Source organism: Salmo salar, chromosome ssa13 (genome assembly GCF_905237065.1).
Source record: "Salmo salar chromosome ssa13, Ssal_v3.1, whole genome shotgun sequence".
In the NCBI taxonomy this organism is placed as follows: domain Eukaryota; kingdom Metazoa; phylum Chordata; class Actinopteri; order Salmoniformes; family Salmonidae; genus Salmo; species Salmo salar.
The window spans coordinates 29,632,421-29,652,269 of NC_059454.1; the positions used below are offsets into that span (position 1 = coordinate 29,632,421).

Sequence of the window (19,849 nt, forward strand, 5' to 3'; positions counted from 1 at the left end):
ATCAAAACATTTTAGCCCACTTCATGGGTACTTGTATACCCCCCTGCAGTCTTTACCTGACTCTGCGCACATTGCAGGCACTACATTTCCCTGTGCGTTGGTTGAGAATGACTGAGAACTCCACCTCATCCCCAGTCTGGAGCTCCAAGCCATCCTGCACCTCTTTGACATGGAAAAACAGCTTCTTACTCTCACCAACTTCATATGTGATGAAACCAAACTGGGGAGACAAGATATTACAGACTAAATAGGCATAGCACTCAACATGGGTAGCCACACCAAGAAAGTCCAAAAACAAAGTATATGTCCTTATTTCTTCATGTTAGGTTTCCTTAGCAAACTTGAAAAATACATCTATAAAGTATTATTTTGAAAGGCAATTAAATCATGTCTGCCTGCACCCTTTTCAACAAGCATGATCAGATACCTGGTCCTTGACGCACTCCACTAAGGCTTTGCGTTGGGGGACAACGTTGCAAGCCATCTTCTGTCCTGTCTGGGCCACTGTGCACAGCTGGAACTTCACCAGCTCTCCTTTCTGCAGACAGTCTGCCTTGTTTGTCATGCCCATGATGCCAAAGGGGTAATTCTGGCCCTTCGTGCCCTCTGAATAGTTAGAGGGACAAGGTGGGAGAACATGAATGGTAAATTTAGCCATTTGGTTATTGTAGAGTATGTGCAGGAGTAAAAACATTGAATTGATGGACATAACCCTCCAATGCCAGTGGTGACTCGCCTTCCTCTGAGTGCTCGATGAGCCCCTGGTACTCTGTCTGCGACGGGTCCACACTACGCAGAGGGCGCACCACCTTCCCCAGCATCACCGCCTCACCAACATCCTGCCCCACACTATTCACTGCAATAACAGCACACCATTAGCATAGACACTGATGACTAATATATAAATGCTTCACCATAGAGCGGACTGTAGCGCAAAATCAAACAAATTATTAGAGCATCGTCTTGCCTACCTGCTGCTACCTTCGTAACCTTCTCAGCGCTGACTTTGTTTCCTTTGCCCTTGGACAGGGTGTATTCCACAGTGTCACCCAGCTCCAGGTTCTCCATGTCTCCACACAGCTCACTGGTAGAGAGATACAGGCACTATGAAAAACTTGGGACCTCCTTTTTTAGACACATCTAATGTGCCAACAACCAACATATTTTACACTGTAGCTTGCCTGTGTTGAATAGTTGTACCTGTAGTGAAAGAAGATCTCTTGATCGTGATTGGCCGTCTCAATGAACCCAAAGTTGTCTTTCAGGGTGGCGATGTATCCCAGCAGCCTTTTGGTGTTGACTGTGCGGTTGAGGATCTTAATCGTGACCGCACTCTGCTGGCCCGTCCTCTTTACCTCATTGATGGAGAACTCCACCTTGAAGACAAAGTTGGATTTACACCAAATAGAAACACCTAACTGCAGGATGTATTTTTGGGGTTGGTACGTTGCCATTTCGACAAAACACATTTGAGCCAGTGTTGATTTGTTTTACTAGTTTAACTTGTAAACTGGTTTTTAGTACCTTGTCTCCTGCCTGTGGCTGGGCAGCTCCCTCCAGGTCTTTGACATGGTACGACACAGTCAGCTTCACTCCACAGTCCTCATAAGAAATCACTCCCTCTTCTGCTTCCTACAGGAGGACACACCAGCAAACTGATTAGACTGGCAGTTCCAGTCAAAGGTTGGGAAATGCTCTTCTCTCCAAAACTCAGGCATTGAACTGTAGCACCTTGATGTAACTTGGAGGACCCTACTGTGGTTCTGAGCATTGGGAAATGTTAAAATACTTCCAGAGAGGAAAAGGCACCCTTCCTGGCAATTTTTTGTATTACTGATCTGAACAGTCTGGATAGGTGAAAGTAAATGGTGTCGTGTCTTTGGGCATCATTAAAACCGAAGACTTATTTTGATCAAATAACTCTAATTATTATTACGCGATTAACTGATTAATCGTGTAACTGTAATTAACTAGGTCAGGGCACCAAGGAAAATATTCAGATTAAAGTTATAATTTTCCTAATATAACTTTCCAGATATCATAATATCTGACCTATAAGTCTTCTGATTTAATTACTTATTTTTACCTCGCGTCAGTCTCATTCCAAATGTCGTAAATTGTTGTTATCTGCACGTACCCAGTCTTCACTAAGTCATCCCTACATCAATTGTCTTAAAATCATTTATTTACTAAACTAAGTAATTCACAGAAAGCATACAAAACAGTAGGTATCGTTACAAAGCAATGGTAGGGGAATGTGCCCTAGTGGGCTAAACCGGCATGGCGGCTTGTTAAACAAAGGGTGATAAAGGGGAGCTGAGGAGGCACAACAGAGTTGATAAATATTAACAATTGATATGCTAATCCTTTGCACATGAACGCTCACTCATTCGGAAACAATTGCAATCAATATATATATTTACGCTCAGTGTGTCATCGTGATCTTTGTTGGAGAGTTTCGTCCTCTCTCTCGGTTAGAATGGATCTTTCAAAGCGACATTCATTAACGTCGTTATAGAATGGATGTTTCGTCGGTCTTCGCGTTCAATGATACCAAATTTCTAGCTGCAGACTAGTAATTAATATCAAAGACTTGTTTAACCACGTGGTATGGTTAAAGTTCAGTAGAGGGATGCATGGTCAAACCTATTGGCCAACTCGTAATGGAGTGGAGGCCTGGTCTAAAGAAAGAAACCCTAGGTGGAGCTTATATACTGAACGTAGAAAAGGCTGTCACATGACGCCTTGTCCTGTCTGTGTCCCTGGGGGCGTGCCGATGACTTAGATAAGCTTTGAACAGACATACAATTCTCTCACATTAACATAAGTACATAGCATCTCAACATACTCCAAATAGCTTTATCCTTATTCCTACATTTTATACAACCATTAGATGTAAGTCTCATCGCTGAGGCTAGTATATAAAACTTAGTATGGTAATATGGCCATATTGTCTCTAATGAGTTTCACAAAATTGTACCAAGCAGACCAGTTCGTAGCTGGATTCTTCACCAATATTTTATACCTTCTCCAGAACATAAATATCGTTCGGTTCCTCCATCCGGTGAGGTGAAAGAATTCCTTTGTCTCTCTATGAAACCATTCTGTCTCAAAACTGTGGCCTGTGAGGCAGGACATTCCCTTTGGAATTTACGACCACCTTCTGACCACAGCAGCCTGGGTAGGGGGAGGTAGGTAGGGGGATGGTGCATAGAAAAGGCCTGGTGCCGAGGGGGGAGGGTTTAACTGTGCTCGCTGTACCCAAAGACGGGAAACGTCTTGACAATGTTTAGGGGGGAAAAAAATATTATAATAATTCATCCAAGCTAGTGCAGATCAGTGATCACTTCAGAGGAAGGGAGGAATGCATCTTTGATATAAGCTTTGGAGTATATCAGATGAACGGTAGTACCAAGTCCTTAAAAAGCTAATTGTGCAGATGACTGGCACACATGCCAAAGCACCCAGTTAGCATTAGCCTTATCTGTTTGAAATCAACACCTTTGTACAAACAGTGTTAAATGTCCTTAAAAAGCTAATTGTGCAGATGACTGGCAAACATGCCATAGCACCCTTGGTAGTATTTGGTTAGCATTAGCCTTATCTGTTTGAAATCAACACCTTTGTACAAACAGTGTTAAATGTCCTATCTCCTTAGGAATTAGTGAAACAAATATCATGACTTTATAAGTGAAGTGTTTTTACAGAGGAATTGATTTAGAGGTTAATTAGTGGACTGAAACCATGCTGCCAACTCTTGGGCAAGGAGCACATTTAGCAGGACATAGAAAAGGTTAGTGGTGTGGTCTACTACTTTATCCTTGAGAAATAAGATAAATATACACATTCAGACTATCTATTTGAGCGTACATGTCAACTATGCTTGTCTGCCGAAATATGAAAAAGAGCAAGTAAAAAACGAAACATTGTGAATTTAAGGTAACTAGGGGAGCTTCTCGCAGTAGCCATGTAAAAACTCTGGCAAATCAATGTTATATCTAGTCAATTTGAGGAGACTTATCCCAAAACCAGTGGTTAGTACTGTGCCTCAGTTTGTGTCAACCCTGTAGGAAAACAATTCAATAGAATGGGCGTATTGGCATAAATAAAGCATTGATCAGGGTGATGGCATCATGCAAAGACAGAATGCCTACCTTGTCTTTTTTCTAATGGAAAGAAGGAGCATGAGGGGGAAAGGAGAAAGCAAAGAGGAGAATTAGAACTAAAGAGGGGTCATCAAATCTGTGGTCTGAAAAATGCATGAACACAATGGGAAGTGTGTGTGTGTGTCTCGGAGCGGTTTTCAATTTCAATACTGTTCAGACTAGGAGGCGAGGGAAACGGGGAAATAAATGTAAAAAAAAGATCAGGCAGGGAATAAAGACAAAAAACAAAAAAGGGACAAAAGTTGACAATGTTGCTGTGGGCTTTCTAGTGTTGCCCTGGGTGCTCTTGTACCTTCTCTTTGGCCTTGCTGGGGCTTGCGCTCTTGTTGTTGGTGATGGCTGCCGTGGTCTCCTTCTCTACCACGCCCACAAAGCGCTGCTCAGACTGGGTATGGAAGGATACGGTGCCTTTGGGCAGCTTCTTGATGCGCACCGCATGGTTCCTCTGGGCAGACAGCATGTCCTGCACAGGAGAGTGGAGGGAGAAAACATCCCTTTCAATTAGTGATGGTGTTCGATAATGCTCTCATTGAGATTGTCTGGATTATATTGGGGAGGTAGCCAGAGACCAAAATATATTTTAAACACAATGTGCCTAGGCGATTTGAATGGGTTCAAAGAGTGAGAATTCTTAATATTTAAAACAATTGACTGCATGTTCATTCCTAAAGCAAGATTTCCCTACTAAAATAACACCCTTGGAAGATTGGGGTTGCGTTAACGCAGAATTCGGTGTTTTTCACAACAACAAAAAGATAACGCATAGAAGAAATATCTTGCTGCGTTTTGTAAATGCAGATCTAAAATGCTTCTTATTGTAATTTCTGCTTGACAGACTTAAGCGTAAATCATAGTCCACAGACACTAGGAAACGATAGTTCAGCATCCCATTGTGACATAGATACATGGCTCCAAGACCACCAGCCGCAGGGACATAGAGCCCGAATGCGCAACTCCCCACAATTCCCAACCAACGCGCCGCGCCCTCTAGTCATTGGAATGTTTTGACAGTTAGACATTTTTGGAGCTGCGTTGAGAATTCAAAAAACATGAACGCCAACGGTCCAATATTCTAAAAACACTGCTGTGCGTATATGTACACGTTTGGTACTCTGACAGACCCTTCCGTTTGTGCTTCAGTTGCACTTCTCCACTTGGATGAGAATTCACAAACGGGCATTATATCAGAAGACTTACAGATGTGTAGCTACTTTTCTCCCGTACTTTTCTCATTGTAGCCTACTTGTCTCTGGTAAAATGAAAGATTAACTTCAACCAAAACATTAGAAAGAATGTAGCCAGCTATATATCCTATGATCAACAGGCATGCATTGTAAAAAATTTTTTGAATAAAAGACTTAGCTTATTCATTGTAAGTTACATTTACTTGTGTGGCTGCTAGCCAAATAGCGCTGCACTTCTGTTGTCATCTGATGAAAATTAAGCTTTTTCTGCCAAATGTGTTGCACAAATTTTCTGTGAAGGAAAACTATAGTTGCCCATCCCTGATCACTATTGAAGAGAAGAAAAAATCCACTACTTTCAATATAAAAACGAAGATGAAATTATTTAAAATGAAGATTTTTTGGATGGTTTCCATTTCGAAAATGTAGATTTCGGAACGCTAACACAACACCTGAAGATGGACAGAAAGAGGGCAGGCAAGAGTAAAGGAATTAAAAGACAGCATTTGTATGTTGAAAAACGGACCATGGACTTTTTCCCTGGACTCACGGGCACAACGGTGAACTCTACTTCGTCAGAGATGTGCAGCTGGCTCTCCTCCAGGACCTCGCTAAAGTGAAAGAACATCCTGGCGTCCCGGTCCACACACTTGATGAAGCCAAAGCCGTCGCGCATGGCAGCGATCACACCCTATAGGACAGAGAGGAGAGGGAGAGCCGTTACCACAGCAGAGATGCCGTCGACTCTATAACATTTAAAGGACAGTGTACTGCAGATACAATGCTGAAAAGTCCCAATCTTTCCCTTTCATTCAGGCCTGAAGGTTTCTGATCATGCATTTTGTAGGATTTACACAACATTATGGAATATGGACTAACAGAGAATTTAACTAGGTTGCCATATTAATTTATTAAAACCCCACAAACAAACTTCCTCAAATGAACTAGAGGGCGTACCATGGATCTCCTCAGGGTCCTTACCATCTCACGGGACTCCTTGGTGAAGTGGAAGGTATCGGGCAGGATGTCGATGTTGGTGGCCCGCTCCAGCTTGTCCCTTCGGTCCGTGGAAATGTTGAACTGCACATGGTCACCTTCCAGCAGGGTCACCTTGGACTTGGTGTCCTTCTCACCAAACAGGAGCTCCTTGTCCGTGTAACTGATCCTGGCACAGATGCGGCCTGGTAGTGGATCATTCTGAAATGGGGAGGAACAATGTAAAAAGATTTATCATTATCATCAAAATAATCTACATGATTCAGTAAAAAACAAAAACTCAGGTTACTTGTGAGCATAAAGGCATGGTTTAAGTTTCTGACCTGGTTCTTGGTTGTTACTTTAGGGATGACCTTGATAACAGTGCCTTCAAACTGCTCGATGCTGATGTCCTCAAATATGACTGTCCCCTGGGCGAGCAGCCTCACGTCAGTAGCCACCTCTTTCCCCTAAAGGAGAGAAAACAAGATGCTTTAGTTACTTCAATGTTGCTTTCCCCCCCCCTCTATTAGGATATTATGTTGCATCTTTACAGGCTTATGGCATCAATATATGTTCAGAACATATACATGAGCAGGAATCATTTCTGTTGAATGGCTTTTCCTATTGAGACATATTGACTGCCATTAAACCTAAGCCTGCTTTGACAAGTCCCCAACATCTTAAGAACAACAACTTGATTCCAATGATCCAATACTGGCCTCGTATTCTATACTTTTGCAACAACTTGAGTTGGCTGGCCAGAACAGTTCCATGTGATGCCACCTACGTTTCTCTCTTTGATGGTAAACTCCACGTCGTCGCCGGCCTGCAGGGCCTCCAGGTCGCCCTTGAACTCGCTGTAGTGGAAGAAGATCTCCTTCACCACGTCAGCTCTCTCAATGAACCCAAAGGCCTCCTGGCAGACACAACACAAAGGGTTATAGAACATAATCAGGCACGTAGACTAGCGAATGTCCAGCCAGGGATCCACAACAGTGTAGTGTGGCTTTACCTTGGTGGCACAGACAACCCCCTGGCACCTCATCTGTTTCTTCTTTACCAGGACAATGTTGTGTGCACTGACTGCACCGGTGCTGAAACACACAAGATAGGCATGAGGAAAGGGCTAAGGTATTGTGCAATCAAACATTGTAAAAAGATAATTTGTTTGGGAAACAATAAGACACAAAGAAAAACAACTCACTGCTTGTTGGTTTCCATGTAGAAGCTGACTTTGTCTCCCGTGTCCAGGTGCATGTTGCCCTCTATGTCGTCTGGGGTGTAGGTCAAGTAAAACACCTCCTGCGTGGGAAGGAATCCATACTTTACATTACATTGACTACCAGCCTTGACATGACAAGTCTCTTTCTTTAGGCCATTTGACAGTCTTACCCCATTTCTCTCGTAGCACACACTGCCAGTGGGCACCTGCCCTGGAGCAGACTTGCCATCCAGGTGAGTAGGAATCGCTGAGACGACCTAACGGACAGGAAGAACCACATGGGGAGGAGATGGTTAAGAATGGCATTTGGGTGAGTCAGACAAACACGATTACCTAACTACAATCATTGTAATTAATTAGATTGCATAAATTACAATAATCAGGTAAGTGAAAAGACAAACTGGTTGATTTTCAAAAGTATATCAAGAAAGCAAAGGGCTACGTACTGTAGATACTACTGCATGTGATGTGAAATGCCAAATTGAAGAGAAGGCTAATAGAAAAGACTTCAATGGACATCAAAAAATTACATCCAATCAAGCTTATTCGATTGAATGACTTTCTGGATAAAGATTTATGCTCTGTACAATTCTTTATTTTCTATTTTGTTTAAACATTAAATCCCACCTCCACCCCTGAACACCACACAAATTGTATGTCGAGGAAAGTTAAGCCCATTGTAAATCTCCATGGAAACAGATGGTATCCCTAGTGTTTCAGACAAAACGGAGACACTAACGATAACATAAATAATGGAAAGACAAATGTGGATTTAGAATCAGATTCAAATCCTTGGGGAGAAAGGTTTAGTATAAAGAATGTACGCATCTATGAAACTATTAATGAACAAAAATTAGTGAAAAGATTTACAATGAGCTTGAACATACACCCAACCGACAAACACCAACATTGAGGTGACACGGACAAGAACAGAACCAAAAGTAAAATGGTGTTCCTTAACTGGATGAATATAACCATGCAGCACAGTAAATGGAGAGGCGTGCGAGTCTGGCCCCACCTGGCCCGAGATGCGCTCCTCTGGAAGCACCTCTGGTTTGATCTTAAGCAGCTTCACTGCTATGGGCTTGCCAGTACGCCTGTCTGAGGACACTTCAAACTCCACATCATCTGGAGAGGCAGAGAGAGATGTAAGAAAAACGGGTTTTGAGAAAATGTGTGTTCCACACCAAATACTGACCAGACATTCATGGAGTTCCATTGACTTAAAGGCTACCCACAGTATCTTGTGAAGAGACCGAGGCAGAAATCAATTGTCACCACTAAGCTCCCAGGATATCTTTGGGGGATTTTTTATTTTTTGACCAGATAAACATTAAGGGGCAGTTTCCCAAACACAGATTAAGCATAGTCCTTTACTAAAAAATTAACTCAAAGGAGAATTTCATTTAAATGCTTTAGTCCAGGATTAGGCTTAATCTGTGTCTGGGGAAACCACCCCTAAAAGGTTGTGTTGTTTAGTAGAAGGCTGGTGGATGAGACTACTAAATGACTAGAAGAAGCCCTGGCCTCTCACCTCCTATCTTGAGCTCCTGCAGGTTGCCGTTGTACTGGGAGCAGTGAAAGAAGAGGCGTGCCTGCCGCTCCGAGCACTGGATGAACCCATAGGAGGTGAGCAGCTTCTCCACCACGCCAGTCTCCCTGATGCCCACCGCCGTGCCGTTGGCAAACGCGGTGTGCCCATTGTGGAGCATGCCAGGGTCAAAACTCATCTGAACAGAACAAGAACGGAGAATGTTACTCATTGAACAAATCAAAAGGTCAGTCAAAACACAGCTCTTAAAATTGAGAGCGGATGTGAGTTTATGAGTGGGATTGTGTAAATGTATGATAGAACAATTAATTGACAAATGAAACTCCCACACACACAGAATGGATCTATTTTACCCAAACATGCATTTAGTGAACACACATCTACAAAGACCAATCCCTACCCAAAATGTGCTTCCCGAACAGGTGGTTGAACCAAAGTTTGGAGAGACTAACCCAAAGAGCTTTCTGGTGTTACCTGACAATTTCCCTCTCTTGTGAATTCCAGGGGGAGCACATTTGGCCAACCCCAGATTGGTTTTCATGTCGATTCAGACCATTCACTATAAGCTTGGGCAGTATACTGTATATACCGCAGTATTTGGAAAAAGCTCTCGGATGGTTTTCAATACTGTTTCAACTTTTTTTTAATACATAAAACATTTGAATATTTGTAGTTACTTTTAAGTAAATACCTGCAGTCCACTTGTGCAATACGTTAGGAGATAAAAGAACATTGCTTTCTTCATTTCACCGGTCACATTATGTAACTTACGGTAGTCCCCAGTCACGAGGGGTTTGTTTACAAGCCCACGACGAGAGACCAGCGCCTATAGTCACTCACTGTCGTGTAGCATGCGCCAGGTGATCCAATTACATATTGAAATTCATAACTAAATGTTTACCAGCTAGATATCTTATAACTTGTCTAAAATGTGCTAAATGCTCTGCAGTTGTGCATTTGGTTTGCTAATGTAGTAATGTCAGCTAGTTAGCTATCTAGCTAAGCGGTTAGCTTCTTCCAAAACCAAGAGTCTTGCTGGCTAATATTCGTTTTGTGCCTGCAACAAACTGTGCAGCATTGGAGTTACTTGTATAATTTAGGTCAGAAACTGTACAAAATGTTTGCAATGCTCTCGTTAGCATTCTCTATGGGGATTCTTTAGTACTTGTAACCAGAATGCTAACATAATGCTAAGTGACATTAGATTTTTTTTTTAAGCCCCTTGCGGTAAAACCATATGTGCCGGGATGGCACAGGCACGGTATGAAGGTATGGAAAGCTGGATACCATCCAACCCTAATTCACTACAAATAAAGGCCACACTGTAGTCATTTCTAGTTGGCTCGAGAAGCATGCACTTCTATTCACTCCATTTTTTACAATCACTATCACAACTGAATCCACAAGCACCCCTAAATTGACAAAGTTAGGAACATTATACATGCAAAATCAGTTGGTTATAGAAACCATTGCCTTCTTCCATTGACTAGCACAATAATCAGTCATCAAGAACCACTGCAAAACAATCAAACCGTGCGGTTAGCAAACGTCACCAAAGGAGACCACAGGAGCAGACAGGGCAGTCCATCACTGAGGGTGCAACCGATGCGATGCCCACACAACATGCCCACTTACTGATCTCTGATACAGGGGTGTCCGCTTGTGTTTTTTGTGGGAAACCGAGAACGAGCGGGGGATAGCCACCACAGAGGTGGCAGAGGCAGTATTACGTGCCAAAGGGGGTTCAGAGTGCACTCTCTCCATATCTGACAGTGGGGTCAGGACTGGGTCACACTGGTTGGATGGAGGAGAGGAGTCAAAAGATTTTTGGAATTCAGAGATACTTGGAGCTGTGGTTTTAACCATGAGCTCAGATTTAATTCCATTACACCTCAGTGTTCTAGTTCTAAGGTATATTCTTAAGCTTTCTTTAACTGTAAAAGTGAGGCAAGTAAAAACACTGATCGATACTGACCCTGAGAATCATAATTCCATAAGAAAAACCCATAATAAATGTAATTGGCAGAGACCTAGCATCCCCATCACAAACTAAAAGAATACAAAAACACTTGCCATTCAGCATATTTGATGGAATGGAACAAAAGGTAGAGGAAGGAGGTCATGTAACATTTTAATTGCTGAAGTGGAATGAAACTCATGAAACTCAATGTTATATCATTATTATTGCCTGAAATAAAGTTAAACTGTCCAGTTAATCTCACTTTTTAAAGTTAATATTCTGCCCAAATAATGTTGTTGACTCGTCCTATACTCATGTGGTCAAAGTATTATTTGGCGGGAAAAAAACATCCTCAAATGTGTATCTCAAACAGTTTTAAAAAAATGCTTGCCATTTCCTCAGAACGTCATTATTTTATTACTGCTGCTCTTTAATTATTTGTTATTTGAATTTACTTATCTATTTTTTTACTTAGTCAACAATGCAGTTAAGAAAAAAAGTGTTACGGGCTTGTAAGTAAGCAATTCACGGGCTTGTAAGTAAGCAATTCACTGTAAGGTCTACACCTGTATTCAGCGCATGTGACAAATAAAATGTCATTTTATTTGTTGGCTCATTGGCTGAGCTGGCTAATCAGCGGTCTACTTGCATTAATAATTTTTATGAAGCGCATCTACACAGTAAAGTAATAGTTGGCTACATGAACAGTTCCAGTGCAGCCTTGTCACCTTAGGGGGCTTTCACACCAAATGGGTTTGGAGTAGTCTTTCCCCGAACTCTGGTGCGCTTACTCACTTAGTTCAGTTCGTTTGGCCTGGTGTGAACACCATCCACACTTGGGGGCGCAAAAAACAACACACTGTGGTTCCCCCAAAAAGCGATGACAATTGGGACACAAAAGTGATGCTTCATGATAATGATAGATGGATTTAACGGAAGCATTTTGTCCGGTAAACAAATGACTTGCATGGACATGTGGTTTTGTTCAAGAATATTTGTTACATTTCAAAACAACCGGACCAAAATGAAAAAAATAAAAATACAATGTAACAAATAATCGAACTGATTCTAAATACAGCTCAAAAATGTTTGTAAAAACACCCTTCCTAGCAAAGCATCGATGCTAACAGAGTTGAACTTACTAGTAGTTAGTTAGTGATCCGTCCTCAATAGTTTTGATTTGCGGTTTTGATACCTAAGATTTCAGATTAAGCAACCTTGTTTCCACGCAGTTCCAAATAAACTAGTCTTACAAACTAACCTCTCTCGGTTATAAATTTGCTTAATTTCAGTCTAGTATTACTTGAGGAAGAATGACAGATTTTGTCCCAAGTCTCGTCGAAAGTGTCTTCTGTACTGTCTTCACTGCACAGAAGTTACTGATCAAACAGTTTGTTTATATTGTCTACATAAGATGGCAATTACAACACTAACCATATCCCACACCTTTAATCTAAGAGGTGGTGGGGCATGGCACAAAGCATTTACGGCCTCATTTACATAAATTGTGGTGGGTAAAACAGAATTTGAAACAAACCCAAATTCCCAGTAACCTTTAGACCACCCTGTACTTGCTACACAGCACCTGAGCAAAGGCTAGTCTCTGAGTCCAGAGCAATGGAAAGGTTAAGCCAGTCAGAGCAGAGGCAGGGCAAGGTGGGTGAATGGGTGTTCGATGGGGGGAGAAGACGGAGGGAGGAAGTGGTGGGGATGATGGAACTTACGGATCGGCCGTACGGTGACAGGCTGAGTCCGACGGGCGAGGTGCTGCTCAGGTCAGCGCTAACGAACGCGGCAGGCGGCGACGCGGGCAAGGTAAACTCGACAAAGCCTTTCCAGGGGCTGCCCATATTTTTCCATAAACTTGAGTCAAACTCCACCCCTTTGTTGTACTTGATTACTGGTTTGCTTGAACACCTTGATTTTTCTAGTTATTTTTCCTCTTTTTTTTTTTAACCACCCAGTGGACGTCTGCAAGGGTAAAAGGGACAAAAATAAAGTAAAAAGTAGGCAAAAAAGGTCAGCCAGTGAGCAAAGTGTCAATCATGGGAAAGGGTCTGTGGGTGTGAGGAGACAAAGGAACATAAGGCTAGATGGACAGGTAGGATAAAGAGGCAGAGGAAAGCCTGCTAAAAACAACTTCCATAATGAAGTACGCCTATGGCTACAACAACAAAAAATATTTAAAAAATGAATACTTCACAACTGCGCTAAATTTCTCTGCAAGTGTTGGTGCAATTAATCTGGCTTGTTACCAATTGACCCAAAGCAAGTTACAGAATAATACCATTGTTAAAATTGTAGCACATGTGCACATGTACAAAGAGCAGCATATTGTTTAGTCAAGATTGATTTCTGGGACATTTAGTGGATTATTTGTTTTCATAGTCAAATAAATATCTACATTGCTGCTCTATGACAGCCCAGCACTGAACCAGAGTAGAAATTGGGAGCATGTGCTTTCCCCTTCTTAGATTTAATTTCAAATGACATCTATATCAAATGTAATTTGATACATGCATTTTGTGAACTGCTGTAATAGTGTATCAATTGAGTCCTTTCAGTCCTTGATATGTGTAGATAAGTAAAAGCCTCATGCAGGGTAAAGGATATTTTTCAGTTTGTGCAAATTTCTTTGGAGATGGACAAGATGGCTGGGCATATAAAGGATGCCTTTACAGACCTGACACATTCAAACATGCGCCATAATTATTATTATTATTTTTTAAATGAGAGTTTAAAAAAAAATCCTACTAAGCTTTGTAATAGAAATTCAGCTGCCCCAACATTTATGGAATAAGTGTGTAAAAAAATAAATAAAAAGACCTACCTTGATTTGGCGTCTTAAAAGGTGTGGTCTTGAACGTTAACGACTGTGCAGATGTTGCAGATCTTCTCTTCAAACACACACACACACACCCACACGTATTTGTTGCAGGTTTCTGGCACAAGTTCTGCATACGAGTTGCATATAGAAAAAAATAAAATAAAAATAGGAGGCAAACGCAGGTGCAATAACACTGCTTGAAATCAACAAAATGAACAGAGTACAAGGAGATAGAGAAAGGAGATGGGGAGACAGCTAAAGGGATGAGAAGGAAAAAAAACTAGCAGACAGCAGCCCTCTAAGCACCCCGGGGTGAGTTGGTGGTGCGGTGAGGTGAGGAGGGCTGGGAGCAGCGTTGGGACGTGTGCTTTGTCAAAGCTGTTGAGTAGGCACAAACTTCTGGTCTCAGATCAGTTATGTTCTCGGGTTTGCAATTTTGGCAAAGGATTGTTTCTCTTGAGCGCGTTTCGATTGGGCAGCTGTGTATCTTGACTTTGGTTGTTTCTTCGTTTTGTTTGCTTCTATATTTTCCTTTGAAGTGAGCCTTTCCTTTTATTGAGTTGTTGCGACTTTGTTCATTTTGGGATGTTTCTCTTGAATTTGTTTCTTCGTTGTGATCTGAACTTGAAGAAGCAGTTGCGGATAGTACAAAAAAAATTCAGTTCCGTTTCACTTCATACTGTTGAGAAAAAGAAATACACTATTAGTTGACAATAGATCAATGTAGCCTACATATTTCCTACTGGTGTGAATATACAACTAGAAAAACTGGGTGAAGCCTGAAACGCAAAATTCTTGCTTGAAAAGAATTGGTCTTAGTTTCTTTCTTTTTTTTTTACCATTTTAAAAATTGTACACAAGTCACAGTAATTGTTACCCAGAAATGATTTGATATATAAATAAAGACAGCTGCATTGGACCTTTAATGTTTTTATCGTCACATGAGAAAGTTAAAGCCGCCTGTGGACTAGTGCCCTGGGTCATTTCCTTTTCATGCGAATTAAACTCCAGATTCTTTGCACCCAGGCTAAAAGGCCTAAAGATAGACCATCTTCAGCTGCCCGACTACGTGCAAGTCCTGTGGATAAACAAGTCCCTGTGCATATCTTTGATCATATTGATGGCACAGTTTCTGACCAGGGAGGTGTGTGTAATCATATGAACTATGTCATAATCCACAGTCTCAGACACTGATCCTAACATTCAAGCTAACTGTATACACAGTAACAAGAAGCAGAGACACACCAAGTTTGGCTTTTGGGACAACGCCCTTGGCTGGGCATTGCTGGCATTATTGACCTAATTGCAATTGGCTGAACAGGGCCACGTGAAAACTAATCTGACATGGCAGTGTCGCAATGTGTGCCATCCCACCTGGTTTCCAGAGTGTTCAAAAATAATGTTGTGAAAGGGGTCAAATTTCATTCCAAGGAGTGGATAGGTCTTTATAGGTCCTACTTGGCAATCAGGCTAGAGTTGTTTATTGACAGCAGCGCTCAGTTGAACCTCTTTGAAGTCAAAGTTTCAGTGAAATTATGCAATCTATGGCTTAAGGCGTTCGCACGCTTACCAGCCGAAACTCTTCGGAAGAGTTTGAGCAAACATAATCTTTGTTCGTTTTGAACTATAGTAAGAGTTTTTTCAGCTGTTCAGACACACACAAAAAAAAGTCCAAGGCAAGCAGGTAGCCAAACTCTACGCCCCTTCGTTGGTGATTGGTCGACAGTAGGGATTTTCAATTAAGTCTTGACATTCAACGAGAGTACTTGTTTTCTTGCACATTTTTTTCATTGAGAAATACCAATCTGAAGCAAGCGGGCGCCTTTCGTTTATCTACATAAAATTATAAACTGGGTGGTTCGAGCCCTGAATGCTGATTGGCTGACAGCTGTGGTATATCAGACCGTATCCCATACTTATGGAAGAAGAAAAAGAAAAAAAATGTACTGCTCTAATTACGTTCACAACCAGTTTATAATAGCAATAAGGCACCTCAGGGGTTTGTGGTATATGGCCAAAATAACAAGGCTAAAGGCTGTATGCAGGCACACCGCATTGCGATATGTCTATGTCCTGGGAAATGTTCTTGTTACTTAAAACGTCATGCTAGTCACATTAGTGCACGTTAGCTCAACCGTCCTGCGGGGGGGAAGACACACACACACACACACCCTGTAGAGGTTAAGAACAGCCCTTAGCCTTGATATATTGGCCATATACCACACCCTCCCGGCCTTATTGCTTAAACATGATGCCTTGCCATTCAGATGCCAATTGACATCTGCATTAACATGTGGTTTGATAACACTCTTTAATAACTAACTGTTTGGTTACAGCATGTCATTGTGTGGTCAGGCTGTCATGATGGGATTGGCACAACTCGACTACCATTTTTCAAGGTACGTTGACACATTACACCGATGTAAATGTTAAACTGAGAATGGTCTGCAATTTCATCACCCTTGGTAATATGGTCACGTTGATTGAAAGGAGTGGAGGAAACGTATGTTCACTCCGACAACAATCCTTACTGAAACCAATGAAGCGGTACCTCAGCGCCATGCCTGGGGCCAAAAGGCTCCTGAACAGCTTCTAGTCCCAAGCCACAAGACTGCTGAACAGTTAATTAAATGGCTACCCTATTTGCATTTACCCCCTTTTTATTTGCACAGACTCTTGCACTGGCTCCATGTTCATTCACTGGACTCTACCCCAACCCACATACATATTGATGACACGCACACACAGTTTATTATCTATCCTGATTGCCTAGTCACTAAAGACGTTAACGGTTCACCGACTAGCCACCAAAAATACATTTGACCACTCATGCTTACCGGGCTTTAGGTTAATTTTCCAAATTTTGTGGAATTATATTGGCGCATGTATTTTCGTTAGTTGTCATGCATTTTATTTATCACATGCGCACAGCATACAGAGCCTAGTTTGAGGAGCTGAATAACCTACCACCTGTCAGACAGCACAAGAGTAGCTCCTCAAAGCCTATAGGGTACTGGAGTGAAACTTGCTTTTGTAAGCCCAGTCATTGCGCAACAACAATTCTAAATGCAATCGTATGTTAACTTTGCTGGCCATGAATAAAAAGGAGCTATTTTTTTATTTTAACTCGTAAAGCGTGCCTCCCATTCGTATGCATAGGCTATAGCCTGCCTACCGTTGACTATCAGCACGTCACTCCCACTTTTCCATTTGAGCTTGAGGTAGGATAATTGTTTAAAACCTGAACATTTTACTTTACTTCAAATAATGAGGCATGTCTTACCTTGCTTCAAAGTAGCCTTGTGAAAATCCATCCATAGAAATATGAAGGCAATTATTTAATGAATACTTCCTCAAGCCATTGACCAGCATTTCTCTCCTGTTCTATTGGTTTTCATATCAACTTTCTTTCATTGTCCAGAAGCCAAAATCACAATGCTAGTCAGATAGGGCAGCTGTGCTTCTAGCTCTTAGGCAACTTTGCAGTAGGACTGGGCAATATGGCAAATACATACATACGATAATTATCACAATTTTAACCAAATAATGTTTAAAAGGGTCATTTCTGCTTCAGACTAAAGCCTGCCTGAACAAACCAAAGGCTTTAATGTTTCTTATTTATTGTCAGAAGTAGAAGAACTCACAAATAACATTAACTCCACTTTTTTTAAAGCTAAAAACCCTGACAAGTTTTGGAGAAAAAAGAAATACAAAAATTGTGCAAGTCAATATGCATTATAACTGTTAGCCTAATGGCACATCACAGTTGAAGTTGGGGTAGTTGTTGTCTTACAAGCAAGAAAAGACAAGTCTGTCTACGGTCTCTGGCTTTAAAGCTGCCCTATGGCAGGTCACTATGTTGCCACCTGTGCTAAAAACACGCTCTGACGGGGAGCTGGTTGCAGGAATGCACAGGTTGCGCTTTTGACAGGTGGCTGACTTTGGGAACGTTTTTTGGTTGATCTTCACCAGTCCAGTGGATTGGTTTCACTGTCAGCATCAGGAGACTGAAGGTAGCAGCAGAGTTCCTTTTCTACCAGCTGGATTTCAGTTAGACCGGTGGTGGAGCATGGCTTTTTAAAAACTGCCCAGGGACTTTCTTTTTAGCTGTCAGTTTTGGTGAAGCAGCATCAACGTCTCCCTGTGCTGGGCTTGGGTTTTCATGTTCCTCATTGACCATCTCTGAGACAGCTCTTGCGGCCCACCTTCTCTTTGATGTATTGTGTTTTAAACCGAGGGTCGGCCAACGAGGCTATGTCCAGGTCATCTGTGGCTAGGTCATCATATTTCTCATTCAGATAGTCCATGAATATCATTTTGATGGTTTGGGTGAGCTCGGTTTCACCATCATCAGGTTTCATAACCTCTGTATTGAACAGGTATAGTACTGGCTTCAGGTAAGACACACTGACATAAGACTCACCAGACAGAGCATCTGAATTCTAGGAGTGGGGTCACTGCCTGGTTGATGGACTTGAACATCTATATAGGTGGGAGCAAAGTGCCAGGTCTTCTTGTCATTGGACAAGACCTGTGAAATGGCCTTCTCCTGCGGCAGTAGTCTTTGCAACATCTTTTGACGTGATCCCCACCTGTTAGGCGACTGTCACCAACTTGTGCTGGGGTAGGTTGTGCTCTTTTTGAGCAACTGCCAGGTCTCTTCTTTTTCCACGAATAGGAAAAGGCACCTACCACTTTCTTACACACGCCAATTGCTCGATAAACCCATTTGTCTCTACCCACTCTCTAAGAGAAAATAGATTTTAATAAAATGTTAATCACAATAATCCCTTTAGTATGTACAAATGTAATATTTAACTTACTCAGTTGAATATAAAACGCACATTTAGTTTCATCCAACCAGTCACTTCAATATACACAATTGACAAGGTTACTTACCAATGGCCAAGTGCAGACAATGTCCAAAACATTGCAGTCGGGTCCATTTGTTGATTTGAGCAGCCTTCACCGCGTTCGCACCACTATCTATTGTAATGCAGACCTGTCTGTCTTGACTGAGTCCCCAGGAGGCGAGAGCGTCAATGAGCCACTCTGCTATAGCTTCACCCGTGTGGTCGTCGGGAAAGTATGTTGTTTGAAGGCATTTATTTCGAAGATCCCACTCTGTCAATATAGTGGATAGTGAGGCTAATAAGGCTCTGACGTGCGACTAGACCACAGATCGGTAGTAGCAGCAAAATATGTCAAATCTGTCTTAAGCTGTTCCTCAACCTTTTCCCTAAACTCGACGTAGAGTTTAGGCAGTGCGGTGTGAGAAAAATGTTTGTAGCCAGGGAGCCAGGGACCTGGGGTCAATTGATAAGCCTCTTGAAACCTTCCTTATCGACTGTGCTAAATGGTAGCATGTCCTTAGCAATGCATAATAGCATGTGTGATGTATTTGTGTCTTTTCGATGTTTGCTCGTAGGGCATAAACGCTGTCAGTGTTGACTGCTTCGGGTGAACATCCCTAGATTGGTTGGTGCTTTATCAATACCGTGGCGCAAACACAAACTTTCTGCATGTTCCAAAGAGTGATTTTGCTTCAGATGGTGAAAAAGGTTTGTCCTATTACCAGACTTGGTAGCCACCCGTCTACGGCACAATTTGCACCGAACATTGCTCTGCTCTTTGTCAGACTTCAAAAAGTCAAACCACTTCCAAATAACAAACAGTTGAACCCTTTTTATCAGTAATTTCTTTGTTGGAAGCTGCTCCTTCTCCATGGCTATCACTGCCACTGTTTTCACCTACATCACTAATTTTGTGTGGTTAAAACCTCTATGGGACCGGCGGGACGAATTCGTCCCACCTACGTAACAGTCACTGCCAGCCTGTGGCGCGATTTTCAAAACCTTAAAAATCCTATTACTTCAATTTCTCAAACATATGACTATTTTACAGCCATTTAAAGATAAGACTCTCGTTAATCTAACCACACTGTCCGATTTCAAAAAGGC

At 41.9% G+C, this 19,849-nt stretch overlaps 1 protein-coding gene across 15 annotated transcripts in view; it reads right to left on the reverse strand.

Moving 5' to 3' along the window:
• The window catches only part of LOC106566849 (cold shock domain-containing protein E1), a 35,046-nt gene that overhangs the window by 3,294 nt on the left and 11,903 nt on the right, over positions 1 to 19,849 (reverse strand). The window contains exons 2-21 of one of the 15 annotated variants that reach the window (XM_014135334.2): positions 13,893 to 14,568; positions 12,787 to 13,033; positions 10,738 to 10,896; positions 9,085 to 9,280; positions 8,569 to 8,678; positions 7,721 to 7,807; positions 7,533 to 7,630; positions 7,341 to 7,422; positions 7,116 to 7,244; positions 6,670 to 6,795; positions 6,308 to 6,547; positions 5,877 to 6,041; positions 4,459 to 4,629; positions 4,155 to 4,166; positions 1,525 to 1,632; positions 1,201 to 1,376; positions 972 to 1,084; positions 737 to 856; positions 428 to 606; positions 57 to 220 (exon numbers count right to left, since the gene is read on the reverse strand). In XM_014135334.2, coding sequence (XP_013990809.1) covers positions 57 to 220; positions 428 to 606; positions 737 to 856; positions 972 to 1,084; positions 1,201 to 1,376; positions 1,525 to 1,632; positions 4,155 to 4,166; positions 4,459 to 4,629; positions 5,877 to 6,041; positions 6,308 to 6,547; positions 6,670 to 6,795; positions 7,116 to 7,244; positions 7,341 to 7,422; positions 7,533 to 7,630; positions 7,721 to 7,807; positions 8,569 to 8,678; positions 9,085 to 9,280; positions 10,738 to 10,896; positions 12,787 to 12,912 — 2,561 coding nt within the window. In that variant the 5' untranslated portion in view covers positions 12,913 to 13,033; positions 13,893 to 14,568. Of the gene's footprint in view, positions 1 to 56; positions 221 to 427; positions 607 to 736; positions 857 to 971; positions 1,085 to 1,200; positions 1,377 to 1,524; positions 1,633 to 4,154; positions 4,167 to 4,458; positions 4,630 to 5,876; positions 6,042 to 6,307; positions 6,548 to 6,669; positions 6,796 to 7,115; positions 7,245 to 7,340; positions 7,423 to 7,532; positions 7,652 to 7,720; positions 7,808 to 8,511; positions 8,679 to 9,084; positions 9,281 to 10,737; positions 10,897 to 12,786; positions 13,034 to 13,892; positions 14,569 to 19,849 lie in introns of all 15 variants that reach the window. The other 14 variants (XM_014135332.2, XM_014135326.2, XM_014135330.2 and 11 more) reach the window with 14 other exon arrangements.